At 34.2% G+C, this 15,775-nt stretch overlaps 1 protein-coding gene across 1 annotated transcript in view; it reads right to left on the reverse strand.

Moving 5' to 3' along the window:
* The window catches only part of LOC119838870 (transcription elongation regulator 1-like), a 35,718-nt gene that overhangs the window by 6,927 nt on the left and 13,016 nt on the right, over window positions 1-15,775 (reverse strand). Inside the window, exons 14-19 of the mRNA XM_038365013.1 lie at window positions 15,494-15,612; window positions 14,456-14,606; window positions 7,582-7,810; window positions 6,903-7,030; window positions 4,261-4,613; window positions 3,590-3,599 (exon numbers count right to left, since the gene is read on the reverse strand). Coding sequence (XP_038220941.1) covers window positions 3,590-3,599; window positions 4,261-4,613; window positions 6,903-7,030; window positions 7,582-7,810; window positions 14,456-14,606; window positions 15,494-15,612 — 990 coding nt within the window. The remainder of the gene's footprint in view (window positions 1-3,589; window positions 3,600-4,260; window positions 4,614-6,902; window positions 7,031-7,581; window positions 7,811-14,455; window positions 14,607-15,493; window positions 15,613-15,775) is intronic.

Raw genomic sequence — 15,775 nt, forward strand, 5'->3', positions numbered from 1 at the left:
TCCTCCTCGTCCTCCTTCGCCGGCTCCTCCTCGGCCGGCTCGCTCTCCGTCTTTGGTTGCTCCTCCTGTGTTCATTATATATAATATAGCGTTTGGTAAATCTGATTCTTATAGAAGACATTGGTATCCAGGATTTTAGGGCTTCTAGGGCTTGTTGTAATCCGTGGTAAAAAGGTGTATCCGGGATTTTAGAGCTTGTTGTAATTTTAATTAAATGATCTGTAACTCTGAACTGATTTTCTATTTGTTGTATTAATTTATGTTATGTTATTAATAGAAAATCTCTTTTAAATTAAGCTATTTAATGCATATATTAACAAAGTTATGTAGCACTTTAAACGTAATTTTTATCAAGTCTGAGCAAGGCTTTATAATACAGGCCATATTTAAGTAAATAATATAATTAACAATAAACAATAATAATTATTAATTACGATGGAAATTAATAAGCTTATAGCATACAGCATATAATTAACAGCTCAAAATAAATCAATCTAAACTGAATTTAATTTGATTTTTGACAAATCACTGCTATCTTTTCGTTATAAGGTCAATACACTTATCAAAGAAGGAACTTTATTAATATTAATAAAAGGAGTAAAATAAAATTATATACAATCATATCATTTATTTTCGCAATCATTAAAAATACGACACTATTGTTTATGGACGGGTACTGTTAAATCGTTATACCCGACTGATGAATATGCAAAATATACCTTTTTCGTTTGTGATAAGGTTGAAAATGTCATAAAGTTGAATGTCCTAATATTTTATATGTCTGTGTGTGTTTTTAAGCATACTTTACGGCTGACGCTATTAAATAAAGGGCAAGTATAGTATAAACAAATATATAAATGATCCTTTTGTCATTTGTTATTTGATGCCACAGATAAAAAGAATGATTAATTAATTATTAATCATTGGTGAGAAAAAAAACGTGCAACATATAAAAACACCAATACGTCCATATCCATAAGGGTTTTTCATTTATCTTCCGATTTTATAAGCGAATGTGCAATGTTAACTGTTGTTTGAAATAAATGAATAAAACATCAATATTTTTAAGAGAACCATTTATTTTTCTTATAAGGGCAAGGCAATAAGCGATCAACCTTGGCATGAGATATTGTGAGCTAAACCCTACCCATATATAAGCGCTAAAGTTAGCAAGTATGGAGGAACGTATGGATGTTTTTTATTCTTTCACGCGAAAACAGCTCATCGTGTCTGTATGAGATTTTGTACAGAGATAGATTTTGAGTTTCGAGTGTAATAGTCTGGATCAGCACATGGGCATTTCACGCGGGTACCACGCGAGTGACGCCGCGGGTTACAGCTAATTTTTTTCATATATACTCAATTTAGGCGTTCTAAGTTATCTCAAAAATTACGCACATGCTTCGTAATTTATTCAAAGAGTAAGATAACGATCGGTTGCATTCCAATAACACTATTTCTATTGAATGCCAACGATTTTAACGTGTATTTTAAACATTTTAGAGCAAAATATACGCCGTAATTTCATCCTATATCTCTTTTATACTTGACCGATTTTGCGTTAGAGGGCGTTGAGTTCGTTGTGTCTTGTTTGTCTATGGGGGCTCATGACGTCAAATCAATTTTTTTTGATTTGACACTTGAATATTTACAATAGGAAGCATAAACAGGGGTGAATATAAGAGAACCTAGAACATATATCAATTATTATTTTCCATGTCAACCCTCCCGCACGGTTTGCATGCTACGGCTATGCTGCATCTTGCTCTAACGTCGGTTATTTGCAAGCGTCAGAAAGAGACAACCAGCTTTGTATCAAACCAGCGGCATAAACAATTTCACAATACCCGTTATTAATTATTTACAATGAAATTAAACCATACAACGTGAAACTTAGATCTAAAAAGATATAAACATAGATATAGCACATTTTGTTTTATAAACATATAGTATTAGTTTTTTTTTGGCTAATTTTGTGATTAAATTAATTTGCACTTCAATGGGCCTCAAACATGCTTTTTAACAATAACATAGTTGCAATTTACAGGGCTTATGTATTGTACACGTCGAAATAGATATGTCTATCTCGCTCTAGCACAGTGAGATTTGGATACGTTAGAAAGAAACAACACACTTGATTTGATTCTCACTTTCTACAACAATGCGACTTCAGTCGTTCTTTTTCTAGCACAGTAAGATGTGAATATGCGTGAATGAAACGGAAATTGCGAGTCCGTTTCATACACACTCCGAGAATATATTATTATAAACTATACTAAAATTTAAATTGTATCTCTCTCTAGCGCAGTGAGATTTGAATACGTAAGAAAGAAACAGTACTATTCATATACTTTATTATAACTATTTTCACAACGACCATTATTAAAATTACGGCAATAATTTGCATCTCTTTCTAGCACAGTGAGATGAGTGAGAAAGATATACAACCTATCTCGAATTTTTTTTCTTAAATCTAATTCGAATTAATTTTAAATAACACATTAAGCTCATTTTCAGTTTAAAGTTATTTAATGAACATACAAACAAACAAAGAAAAAAAAACAATCATATTGTGCTTAACCGCCATTAATGGCGTCGTTAAAGTAACAAAATAAATGAGTTAAAATAAATCTTTATTAGAAAATATAAGATTCATTAAAATATAATGTGGTTAATTAAGTCACTTAAAATATAAATAAGAAATGATAATATAATTATTACAAAAAAAATCTTAAAAAATGACATTATAAAACAAAAACTAATCTAAAATATATAAAATATACGATATACAGTGGCGTAGTTATCCCCAGTGTAGATGAGCTAAGGTTGTCAATTAGGCAATAGAAAAAAAAATAAAAAAAATCTACTACTACACTACACTGCCAAGGGTATGGTGTGTGTGTGTGTTGCTGGCCTTTAAGAAAGCAGTAAGCTCTTTTCTTGAAAGTACAATGACAATAACATGACAATTTATTAAAAAAAATAATTATAATAACGTTTCTATACACATATAGTACAACTTTAGCTCAACTAAGTGTTGCTTATTACTTTGGAGTTGGTGCATTACAACGCTGCATAATTTCAAAGTGAGATAAATCATATGCAGAGTGATATTCGAATGGGATTTCTGTGTCGAATCAATTTTATGTTGTACTTTTGTATGTTCGTAACGTGTTCACTCAAAATTCACTGGACCGATTTCAAAATGATTTTACCTTTAGAAAACGGCAACTTCACTGAGTGCCATGGGCTATATATGTACCACGAGCGACGACGGGGCGAACGGTTAGTTTTGATAGACATTTAAAATAACGTCGATATCATAGTCCCATTACAAACACCCTGTATAGTCGAAAATTATCGCATACAAAAAAAGTTTTTAATTCAATTTAGTTTTTAGTGCGAACCGGTTCTATTAATTTTAACGTTAAACATTACATAAAACATACTAAATATACATCTTAAAAACTATATTATAATTATACACTATTATATATTATAATACATGTATTATAAATATATTGGTCGCATACAACCAACGGGAGGAAGATACTTTTAAAGTAATATCTAATATTATCAATACTATTACCGTTATAGTACTGCCGAATTGTGATATATTATTTACATATACTCCCCGCGTTTACAGTACTTCTGGTAATTTGACTTCGCATCGTAAGTTTCGGTTAAATCGTGTCGTCTCCCTCGCACATATAACAACATACGTTGGATAGAATGAGAGCGCAGTATATTCACAGATATTGCATAAAGTTGACAATTGCCTTACATAGAACATACGCTATTAGGCGGTTCGTCATTATATTACATTCATAGTGTGTATCATAAAATAATAGAATAACATTTCTTTAATTCTATCATTCATTGGGTCGGTTTATAGTTGATGAATTGGTGATATTGTCTGTATGCACTCTTTCAAAGGTTTAAATTGATGAATGCGTGTAACCTTCCGTTCTCGTCCACTCGAATATTATTCATTACATAAAAGTATATTCAATTCAACACTAAAAAAAATCCGTTTAATTTTAACATGTTTCAAAAACAACCAACTATAACAAGTCATGAACATCCTGTTCTACACCAGCCAATTTTCTTCTAATAAAAGTAAAAACTCCTACGCATCAACAATTTAAACCTTATCCACGTCCCACACTAAGTCACTTTCACTTCGGCACAAACATTTAATAGTTCCTCGAGCGCGGCCGCCTGTACGTCGAACGTTTACAAAACACCTTGAGCAAACACTATTCTTTCTCCGACTTCCGTTTCCTTTTCTCAGTCTTGTCCGTTTTCTTCTTGCCCTTCACTTCCGGCTCCGGCGACTTGAAGTCCTGTTTCCGCTTCTTCAGCGGCGAGACGAGCGGCGACTTCAGCGGGGACTTCTTCTCCGGCGTGGGCGCCTCCTTCTTCGAGGACCGCAGCTGTTTCGGGGAGACGGGATTGTCGGACGACTCGTCGCTCCTGTCGGACGGTTTCGATTTCGTGTCTGACTTGGAGTCCGACTTGGAATCCTCCTCGCCGGGTATGCCGAGTATCTCAGCCCATTGGTCCGGCGGCGGCGTCGGCTGTTTCTTCTCGTCCTCGGTGGCCTCCTGTTTCTGCGGGACAAAAGGAGCGTTTTGATTGAGGTGCACACACACACACACACACACACGGGAGACGTATCCCCTGTCGGACGCGTTAGCGAACCTGCATCGGACACGTAGTGACCTAACGACGAACGTGGTTTTTTTTTTTTGTTTCATACTGTCAACGTACAACATTCGCATTGCGGTGTTACGCCAGCGGTGGAATCTTCGAGAACAAACACATTCATGTTAGCACGCGGCCGCTCGCGCGCGCATTGAGGCCGCGGCCACATCTGGCGGTGCGAACGCAAACGTGTAGATGTGGCCGAGCCTTCGGCGCCTGTCATAGTCTGCGGGTGTCCGATGTAGGCTCGCTGCAGTGATCCGACTACACGCCCCCGTGCGTAAAGTTTGCACAAACTGTCGTATCGTCGAGCAAACAATAGATCGATAGGTGGAGAATGGACTGAACGTTTCCCTTACAATGTTATGAAGGATTAGATAGAATTATCGTTCTAAAATGTTCTTTTGAGATCTAGATTTTATTTTTTTCAGATCGTACTCAGTCCATTCTGAACGCACGAGAACTGCATATAAACGTACGCTATATCGCGCAAGCAAGTTTGTGCAAGCCCACCGAGCGTGTATACGGATGTGTACCTCACCGTCGCTCCTTTAGTCCCTCTGTAAACTATAAAACCTTGAACTCTTTTGTAGTTTTTCTTTTTCCTTTCTTTTCACACTTCTTTTTTTTTCACCGTGCGCGGGGCATTGACCCCCGCAGATTATGACAGTCGATGGCTGCTCACGCACACACACACACAAACACACGCGCACACTGACGTAAATGGTACGAACGCGGCGTAAACACTTCGTGTCCGTGGCAGATTTGCGTAACGGTGTTAAAGACAATTGAAGTATCCAATAAGTGTTAAGTTAAGAGAGAAATATCTTATTGTCAAGATCGGTACTTTTATGTAGGGCTATCTCTTTCTGTCACACATAATTAGCCTTGAGACAGAGTGAGACAGGTAGCTCGCAATGGCATTCCTTGTCACTCTACTAATAGTCGTGTCTGTGCAACAAAAAGCGATGTTATAATAATTAATAATTTTTAATATGCACTTTCGCGTATTTATTATAACAAAATTTTGATAAAATATTGAAAATTATTCAGGACATTTCGATTTAAAAAGTTCTTTAAATTGTCTGTAATAGCAAATTGAGAATGTATAATTACAAAAAAAAAAAAAACAGTAAAAGGATAATGGTAGTGGGAAAACGTTTAGTTAGTGATCGGACGGGTTACCGTGACGCCTTAAAGCAGTAATATTTCCAGTGTGGGAACGGCTAGACGACCTATATATATATATATATCTCTGTCTTTATCCCAGACTGGAAGTGCTGCTTTAAGACGACGCATTAATCCGATCACTAACTAAACCGCTGTGGATTCCATAATATTATAATTATCATCATCAAAAGGATGATTTCGTTAATCAAATGATGATGATGATGGAATTCTGTTGATAAATATGATTCAAACACTAACACCTGTGACTTATTTGGCCTATAAAACATTCAACCACCATGTTTATAATAAACGCTATACTGTGTCTCAGTACATTACATGTGTACATTGTTCTAAATATAAAAATAAAAACAATAGCCTACATTATTTAGTTAGAATAAAAATCTGTTCGCTTTTGTTTACACATAATATAAAATAATGAAGCTTTCACATAAATATGCATAAAGAAAGTGAACGTCAAACAATTTCACTATCTCATATTTATTTGTTAAACTTTTAAAACAGAAATGATGTCGACGAACGAGTGTGACGAGCATTTTTTGTATAAATACGTTTTTTTTTAACGCTATGAAATATATAATGAATATAAAGTTTGAATTAAAATCAAAATTCTATACACAACTTGAAAAAAGACGGAAAAAAATGGTTTACACAGACTATATGATATAATATGTATAACAAAAATCGACCTAGATCAAACACACGTTTATGAGTTAGCTGTTAGACATATTTTAACAGAAAAAAGAAACTGAATTTATCGTACAAATTAGACCAAACAATATATATAATTGTTTTTCAAGAAATGTTATCTTATGCATCGTATAATGATAAACCAAAAATAGGTTTTTAAGTAAGTTTTTCATCAAAGCTGTATGACAAGAAGAGAAATTAAACGAAAACAAAATTTTCGCATAAAATCAACACCAACAATAGAAAATAGAGGCAAAAATTTAATTATCTTTTTTTGATGTCATCTCCCCTCTCTACTAAAAAGTAGTAGTACTCACCTCGCCCTTTTCTTTTTTCTTATCTTTCTTAGGCTCCTTCTCCTTATCCTTATCCTTTTCCTTCTCCTTCTCCTTATCCTTGTCCCTGTCCTTCTCCTTTTTGTCTTTTCTACTGCTGCGTTCGCGATCTGTGATTTTATATATATTTTGATGAAATAATATAATACGAAATATTGTTATATCATACCTGATTTGAACGTTAATATTTAAGATGTAATATTTATCAAACACTGTATTGCTACTAAGAATTATGTAGTCTGCATCATAAGCTAAAAATGGACACAATTAAATGGAAAGAAAAAAAAAATTTGGTATAATTTCTTTGATAAGTAACATGAAGGTTATTAAGGTGCATGAATAATATATATTTTATTAAACAATACATTTCACTTTTTATTTCGATGATATAAACAATGTAATGTAATAAATGTGCGAGTTTGACTCGCAACCCTGTACACACCCACACTCGTCCAACCAATTTTTAACCGTGCCAATCGTTGCGTGACCTCATTTTTTTATTATTTACGGTTAAAACGGCAATATACGTACATCATCTCGGAAAATTCCAAACGTCTTACTAAAATCTACTAATCAAAACACCCATTCCCATGAAACTATTCAAATTTTATTTGGATCGCATCCCAACACCAGAAACACCCCGCAACTCATATAAACTCACCCTTCTCCTTTCCGTCTTTCTCCTTCTCCTTTTCCTTCTCCTTCTCCTTGTCCTTCTTCCTCTCCTCCTTGACCATCTTGCAGTACTCCCTAAAGTAGTCCTCCCTGAGGGTGCTACTCTCGACCGATTTGTACCTAACGTCCAGGTCGATTTTCTTCTTCACCTCCACCCACCTGGAGTGCCTGTCGACGCTCTTGTCTTTCAGCAGTTGTATGAAGTCGCTTTTCGCCTATAAGAGACGAGGCGACAGATTAGTGCGCGCGGGGTACTGGTTGGCGCGATGTGCTGTAGTGGTGTTGCGTTCGTTCGGTTGGTTGGTTGGTTGGTTGGTTGGTTGATTGATTGTTTGTTGATTGGTTCCGATTGGTAATTTGAAACTTTTGAATGCAATACTGAGGTATGGGATGTTCGGGTTTGGTTGGGAATCAATTAAGATGGTTTGAATTGAGGAATGGTATATTTAAATAAATAAATAATTTGGATAATAATGTTAAACGATTGTGGACGGACCGGCTTTATTGAATGATTGGAAATATTGTTTATTGAGAAAAAAGGTAGATAACATTTAGTATACTTGGAATAATTTAGAAACACTTTGTAAGTTACGAAAAAAAGCACAGTTAATGTATGGGATCTTTGAAAATCTCTACCAATTATGGCATAAATGCCAAAGTATCTCTGTTCTTCTGTCTGTTCGTCTCAACAAATCTTACACAAATTTTTAACTTAATGTTACTTTGGAATTGAGGAAATTTGGTGGAGAGATAGTTTGAGAAAGAACATAAGACGAGTTTTATCCCGAAAATGCCATGTGTGCAAGAACTATGCAGGGAAATGTCCTGTGACTATATATGTCCTCCTTTGATAACACGGGCGAAGCCGTGGGGGAAATATAGTAATTAATAAAAGCATTTGTATTCATTACTGTATGTATATTAAGGTATAAAATATTTTAATATATGCGGTACTGTTATGTTGTGTTATGTGATATTTTAATAAAAAATAGTGCGGATAATATAAGTATATAAACAATTAGTTCAACAATTATTGGTGACAGTGAGGGACATTTGAAAATAATTTTTTAAATAAAGAAATTAAGAGAGGACGTCTATCACAAACATTAGTAAAAAGAGGTTGAATTGAATGACAGTCTTCTAAATTATTATACAGAAAAAGACATATTGGATATTTATAAAACAATATATCATATGCTCATTTCCTTTGTTATGATTTCTTTAAGCTGAAAATACCACACACGAATAATGAAATTTTATTATTAGTTAAAGACGATTTTTCAAATTTGAAAGGTGGTGTTTTGAACTGACGTTTACTTATTAAAGAAAAAGGGAAAGGTTATGCAAAATTAGGGCAGGATTATCTAACAAAAATAAAAAGCGGGGGAGATATCAAAATAAATCGCAGAGCGCACCCACCAACAACCAACCGAACGCAACTACATAAAAAAGAAAAAAAGCTGAAAAAGAAAATGGGAAAAATTAGCATCTGAAAAGAAGAATTCGTTCATTAATTCGCTGTGGAAATTAAAAAGCAATTAGCGCCTGAAATTGAATGTTTCATTAGTTGTACGAAAGTAAAAGTATTTATTTTTTTTTTATATGTTTTTTCGTAATAATATATTCGAATCTTTCTAGAACATGACACGTTAATTAATTTTCTATTTTAAAACCTTTGGCGTATTCAAAATTCTATTTGAATCGATGACTTTCATTTGTTTTTGTGTCAGAAAGAATAAACGACTTGATGAAATATGGTAAAATCTTCACACAGACTGTATCATTTAGTTATATTTAAAACTGCAAGGGATATAAATCAATCAGCTTTCCGCGTTCGCTTCGCTTTTCAGTCTATAAACTAAGATTTTGCTTAAACTGCTTTTAATATAGCGTAAGGACTATGACTATGACTCGGATAAATAATAAATTCCGTTTCGTGGTTTTCGAGTTATATTAGGCAAAATAGACTCACATACGAGAAAATCATTAAAATAACGAAAAATTATCGGATAAATAATCGTTATTTTTTATAATTGATCGACAACAAACAGTATGCATTAAATGTATTATAACAAAAAATACCTCCACATACATGTAACGAATGCATATAAATGTCGAATTAGTATTAAACTAAAGGCATTTTTATTCCAGCCTATAAGCTTATAACTTCAATCAATTATTTAAAAAAAACTACTGTACCATTAAATATCCGAGACATTATATAATAATTATCGAAATATTGCGAATGAATTATTATCGAATATGTTCTTTTTACAGTATGTCACAAAAATGAAGATGGCTCTCAATTCGAGTGGTTTTTTTTTTACTCGATTACTCCGCGTGTTTGATGGGAAATCGTTGCGATTTGATACCATTTTAGAATCTAGAGGTTACCTCCCCCCACCACCACCCTCAGGGACGTTGGTTGCCATTTTTTTTTGTAGAAAATAATAATTAATTGTGAATTTTCAAAAAATATAAAGAAATGCAATTATCTATCATTGATATGCAACAATGGGGATTCGAACCCACACACGTGCTTTTGATCAACGCAAGAACTCGGTAATTTATTTGATCACTGAGCCAGAGGAAATATACATACATACATACGATATACTTTTACTTTCGTCGCCTTAACCTACCTAATGATTAATTAATTATTTAGATTCTTATTGCGAAAACAGCCTTACGTACACGATAATATATCAAAAATTTTTAATAGACATGAAATTTTTTTTCTTGTAATTTGTTATGTGTTTCATTAAAAAAAATTTTGTGTCCAACAGCAAGCTAGAACTTGTCTGAGATTCGAACTCAAGAAAAATTTTCCTCGCTTAAATACTGACCCATCAACTCAAACTCAAACTCAAACTAAAACAAAATTTAAACATCTTATGGATCGTCATTTAATAACAGTTTTAGTATTTACCACGGCTACTACAAAACTCCCTTCCCGCTCCCCTGGGATTTCTGCGATAAAAAACTAGATTAACACGGCATATCCTGTTCCGTTCTCGGGTCACAAACTTGAATTATAGAAATTTCATCAAAATCGATCGAGAGGTTTAGGCGTGAAGGAGAGACAGATAGACAGATAGTCACTGTCGCATTTATAACAATAATATGAATTAACCGCATCGACAAGCTAGCGCGACGCCTCAGTAGTAATAAAAGGTCTGTTACCATGGCAACCATTAAAAAACAGACATAACTTGAAACAAAAAACGGTCTAATCAAACTATTAAACATTTAATCAAGTGAAATCTATCTACACTAATATTATGGAGAGGACTCTTTTGTATTGTTGTATGTTTGTAACGTTTTCACACAAAAACCGCTGGACCGATTTCAAAAACTCTTTCATCATTAAACAGCTGCAACTTCACCGAGTGACATAGCTTATATTATATATGTACCACGGGGCGAACATCTAATAATATAGAGGCAGGGTCGCCTTCGCTTCGCTTCGCCGTCCACCATTTGCAAAACTAATAAACAATATTTGAACCAACAATGACAGACGAATCGTATTTTAACCGATTTTAACAAAGCGTAATGTCCCCAAAACAATATATTGACCCTTTTTTTCATGTCGCGAATGGAGCGGATAATTCGCCTCACTGATCAATTATTTCTCAACCGACTTTAAAAAAATTAAATGAGCTCCTCATAATCAATCAATTCGACTGGTCAGCTTCTTATGAATTATAACTATATATAATACTAGCTTCTAGACCCGGCGTCATTTGCATTTATAAAAAAAAAAAAAAAAATGCACTATGAAACAATTTCTTCGACGCGCCTCCATTTTCAACCGACTTCAAAAAACGTATTTATCAATTCGAATGCATTATTTTTGTTTTTTTTTTCGGCTGAACCGCTTTTTACGATGCTTATTTTATTTGAAAGCTGGTGCCTGTCATATCCCAATTTAAATTTCAAGTTCTAACCATGGAAAGTAGATTTAGCTCTTTGTTATAAATAATTATTATTTATTATAAACTATACATAAGACTGTTTCCCAACTCCCAATTGTCTGTTTCATTTATTTAATATATTTAATTTCAAAAACTCAATATTTACATTTTCTCTTGAAATAAAAAAAAATGCAACTTTTTTGCAATTACATTGAAAATTGAACATTAACTTCATAATTCATTCGATTTTAAATTTAATCTTTGATCATTGATATAATTCAAAAAATTTACTTTTAAAAATATTTTCTTTATTTATAACGGAAGCTTTTCTATCATCGCGTTTTATAATATCTTGTTTATAGTATTTCATAAATTGACATTTATACGAAAAAAAAAAATAATCGGTTCAGTAGCCGGTAAAAAAAAAAAATAGAAAAACTTCCGGAGTGCATTAAAAAAAATAACATTCCGGCAACCTGAAAGAAAAATTCGATTAGCGATTTTAACTCTCTTCCAAAAAAAAAAACTGTTTATTTACAATTCAACAACTTGCCTCGAAGTTGTCCGAAAATTTACAATTAAACTTTACACATCATTAACAATATATTTCTATTTCTTTTTATATCTTTTTCAACCCAACACCAGACATTGATAATCAAATGGCAATATCATGCTTGCTTTGACGCAAGATGGCAACACTAATTACTTCATATAATTATAATCTATATAAAAATATCGACTCACCACGCAAAATCGCGGTTTCCGTTACTCTAATGTTCCGTTAATTCGATTACCGTTATGATAATTAATTTACTTCTCTCTGTTTTTTTTATGTAATATTTACTTAAAACTATGTCTAACCTTAGAAACATTGTCGCTAGCTGTGGTGGCCACTTGACGGTACAACTTAACATAACAAATTTAGTACCGATCTGAAATATCAAAATATACGGGTGTATATAGCCTCTTATTATTGCGAGATAAAATGAGCATATTTGATGTTCGAACAAAGATTTTAACATCTTTCCATAGACATTTGTATAATTATAATTTAAACAGTTACGCTTCAGTGAAATGACTTCGAATAGAGATAATTTATTTCCGTTACAATAATTAATCAAATCGTTAACCCCATTTCAAACTAACTTATGTAATTATAAATATTGTATTATATCTATCTAGTAATCTCAATATCTACCCCGATTGCTATCTCCCCATCTGTCCCACCCGACCACTCCTCACCTAGCCGAATCCCACTACAGTATCCCACTATATCTCAAGCCCACCCCGCGGCCGCCAAGTGGCCACCGCCAGCGGGCCGCCGTCCGCCGTCAGCCGCGCCACCGCTATCGCATACAAAACAACCGTTGAACGACGCCGCTATAGCTGCTATAGCCCCTATAGCCGATATAGCCGCGCGACGCTAGACGTGGCGACAGTTACGATTCGCGATTGTGCCGGAACGGAGATGTGGTTGCGTTTCCGTTATTCGTGATTATTATGACGGAATCGTTCCCGTTATTTTCGTTTACTGTTTTTTTTTTTGTTGTCATAACGGCACAATCGTGAAACGCGACCGCCTTGGAGAAATGTGACATTATAGTGAATTACAATTGGACGTGAGTTTGGAAAATAGTTTGCGAGCGAATTAATTGCTTCGTGGAATCATATAAATTCATTAGCTCATCTCTAATTATCTTATATATCTTCTTATAAGCCCGCGCGAATAATTTATTTTTCCAAACTACGTAATGGGACATTAAAGAGATATTTGCATTTATGATGCAGTTTTCAAAGTCGTCAAATATTGTGCTCGAGCATTGGAAACTTGGATAAATGTAAAGGATATTTGTAAATAAAGCTTTTCAACAGCAATAGAACAGAAAAAACTGTATCATAAATAGATAACACCTTGCAAAAGTTATAGTAATTTAAAAAATTTCAATCAAATTTATTCAATATCAAATAACGTATAAGAAATTCGCTTTGCGTTCAAATTTCGAAATAAATACACGTTTGGTAGTGATACAGGATGGGGAATCGAACCCGGATAAAAAAATTTATTTATTTTAATGAAAATTAAATGGAACCAAGTGTACTGCTATTATTTAACAAACATAGATTAGATTTTAGACAGGATTCGAACCTGACTAATCTATAAATTTATCCTCGAAAGAAAATCACCATAAACTGCTTCCATGGATAAAAAAATTTGTAAAATAAAAATATAATTGTTAATATAATCGAATTATTTTTAGGCCATTAGTCACTGTTGTCGTCGTCCCCCACTCCTCTCACGAAATGATATAGCTCAAAATTTCTCTTTTAGCAAACTATGTTGCTAGTGTTAAATTATTTCCGTTAAACTTGGATTTCCGTTATGTACAACGCCATTGCACGAAATAATCGATATCGTCATGTTTTATTATTGCAGTGCTTTTAAAGAAATATAAATTCAAATTCATTTTATATATTTGTTATGCGATTTTGATTCAATTTGACGATTTCATTATATCTCCCCAGTGATTTTTCGGGGTGAATTTTTATTATAACATTCGGCATTCTATGTGGTCTCTGAATTCAATCATGATCTAAGAAGTAGAGTACATTACGAGGCTGTGCTTAAACTTTCGAAAGGGACAAAGAAGTGTTCATATTAAGTTTACTTGTATTTCTACTTCCCAACCTTTATCGACAAACAAGCAGTCACAAATAGCACAATGTAAATTTAGTAATTAATCACTATCCTCAAATGGGCAACACGTGTCTCCCCTCCTCGATGAAACAGACACTATAACATTCCTACATAAAACATCATCCTCCCCTTTTCCCTTCCATACATTCATATAAACTGCCAACCTATCACCTACAATAGCAAACTCTGCACCCCCCCCCCCCCCCCTCCTCCCCGACCCCGACAACTCCCCGGCCCGCCGCACGTACCGTCTCCCGCCTCCTCTCCTTCTCCTCCTTCTCGCGGCGGCGCAGCTCGGCGACGTGCTCGTTGAAGCACGCCTCGCGCTCGCGCGGCTTCTCGATGCCGCGGAACCGCTCGTCGCGGCAGTGCTTCGTCGAGAAGTCGGTGAACGACGATCTGTATGACGGAAATATTATTACTTATAATAATAATAAATAAATAAATAAATAAATAAATAAAAAACATTTATTGATAACAAAGCCGAAACACAGAAACAGAAAAATGTAAAAAAAGAAACTTACTCGTGATCAATAACAAAAAAACATATATGTCATTTAGTGGCGCAAATAGATTTATATACAAGTCTTTAATTAGAACCTCAAAGAACAAAAAATAAATAGAATAGAATACATGTGTATGTATAAAACAAAATAAATAAATAAGGAACACGAATTAATATTTATAATGTGAAATATGAAAGGTATATTTAAGTGTTCCGTCGAATTAATAATATAATGAATAAATCGCGTTTAAAATCCGTTAAAAAGTTTTTAATTTCTAGAGGTATATTTAATTAAAGAATATGAGCTGGTGGTTGCCCGCAATTACAAAAACAAAATCCTACTAATATTCTAAATGCAAAAGTTTGTGAGGATGGATGTGTGTGTATGTGTATGTTTGCTACTATTGCAAGCAAAAATTTCTGAACCGATTGCAATAAAATTTGGTAGGTAGATAGCTGGACAACTGGAATAACATTAAGCCACATACTTTTTATCACGATATTCCTACGATATACCGATTTACGCGGGCGGGTGTAACCGCGGGGCGCAACTGGTATATCTACTATATAAAAATAAGTCGGGTTTTCCTTCCTGACGCTATAACTCCAGAACGCACGAACCGATTTCCACGGTTTTGCATTCGTTGGAAAGGTCTCGGGCTCCGTGAGGTTTATAGCAAAGAAAATTCAGGAAAAATTTCAGCAGAAAAGCAGGGAAAACGAAACCATTTATCTGGTGGCGAAACGGAGTTTGCCGGGTTTGCTAGTAATATATACTAACTTGGAGTGCAACTTGGCTTCTTCCATGAGCTGCTTGAAGGCTTGCTTCTTGAGCAACAGCTTGTTTCGCTTCTCCTTGCGCTCCTCCTCGGCTCGGTCGCGAACGTATTTGTTGAAGACCTGAAAAAATAAACGAAAACTTATTTATTTCTTTAGTTACCTTCGGAGGTTCAATATTTAGTACCTGGATGACCGAGCTTTGCTGGGTATTTTTTTTTTGTTTTAACTTTAATTATTCGCCAAAAAATAGTATTATTATTCGCCAATAGATGTCAGGAAGAGT

The sequence above is a fragment of the Zerene cesonia genome, unplaced genomic scaffold (assembly GCF_012273895.1).
Source record: "Zerene cesonia ecotype Mississippi unplaced genomic scaffold, Zerene_cesonia_1.1 Zces_u006, whole genome shotgun sequence".
In the NCBI taxonomy this organism is placed as follows: domain Eukaryota; kingdom Metazoa; phylum Arthropoda; class Insecta; order Lepidoptera; family Pieridae; genus Zerene; species Zerene cesonia.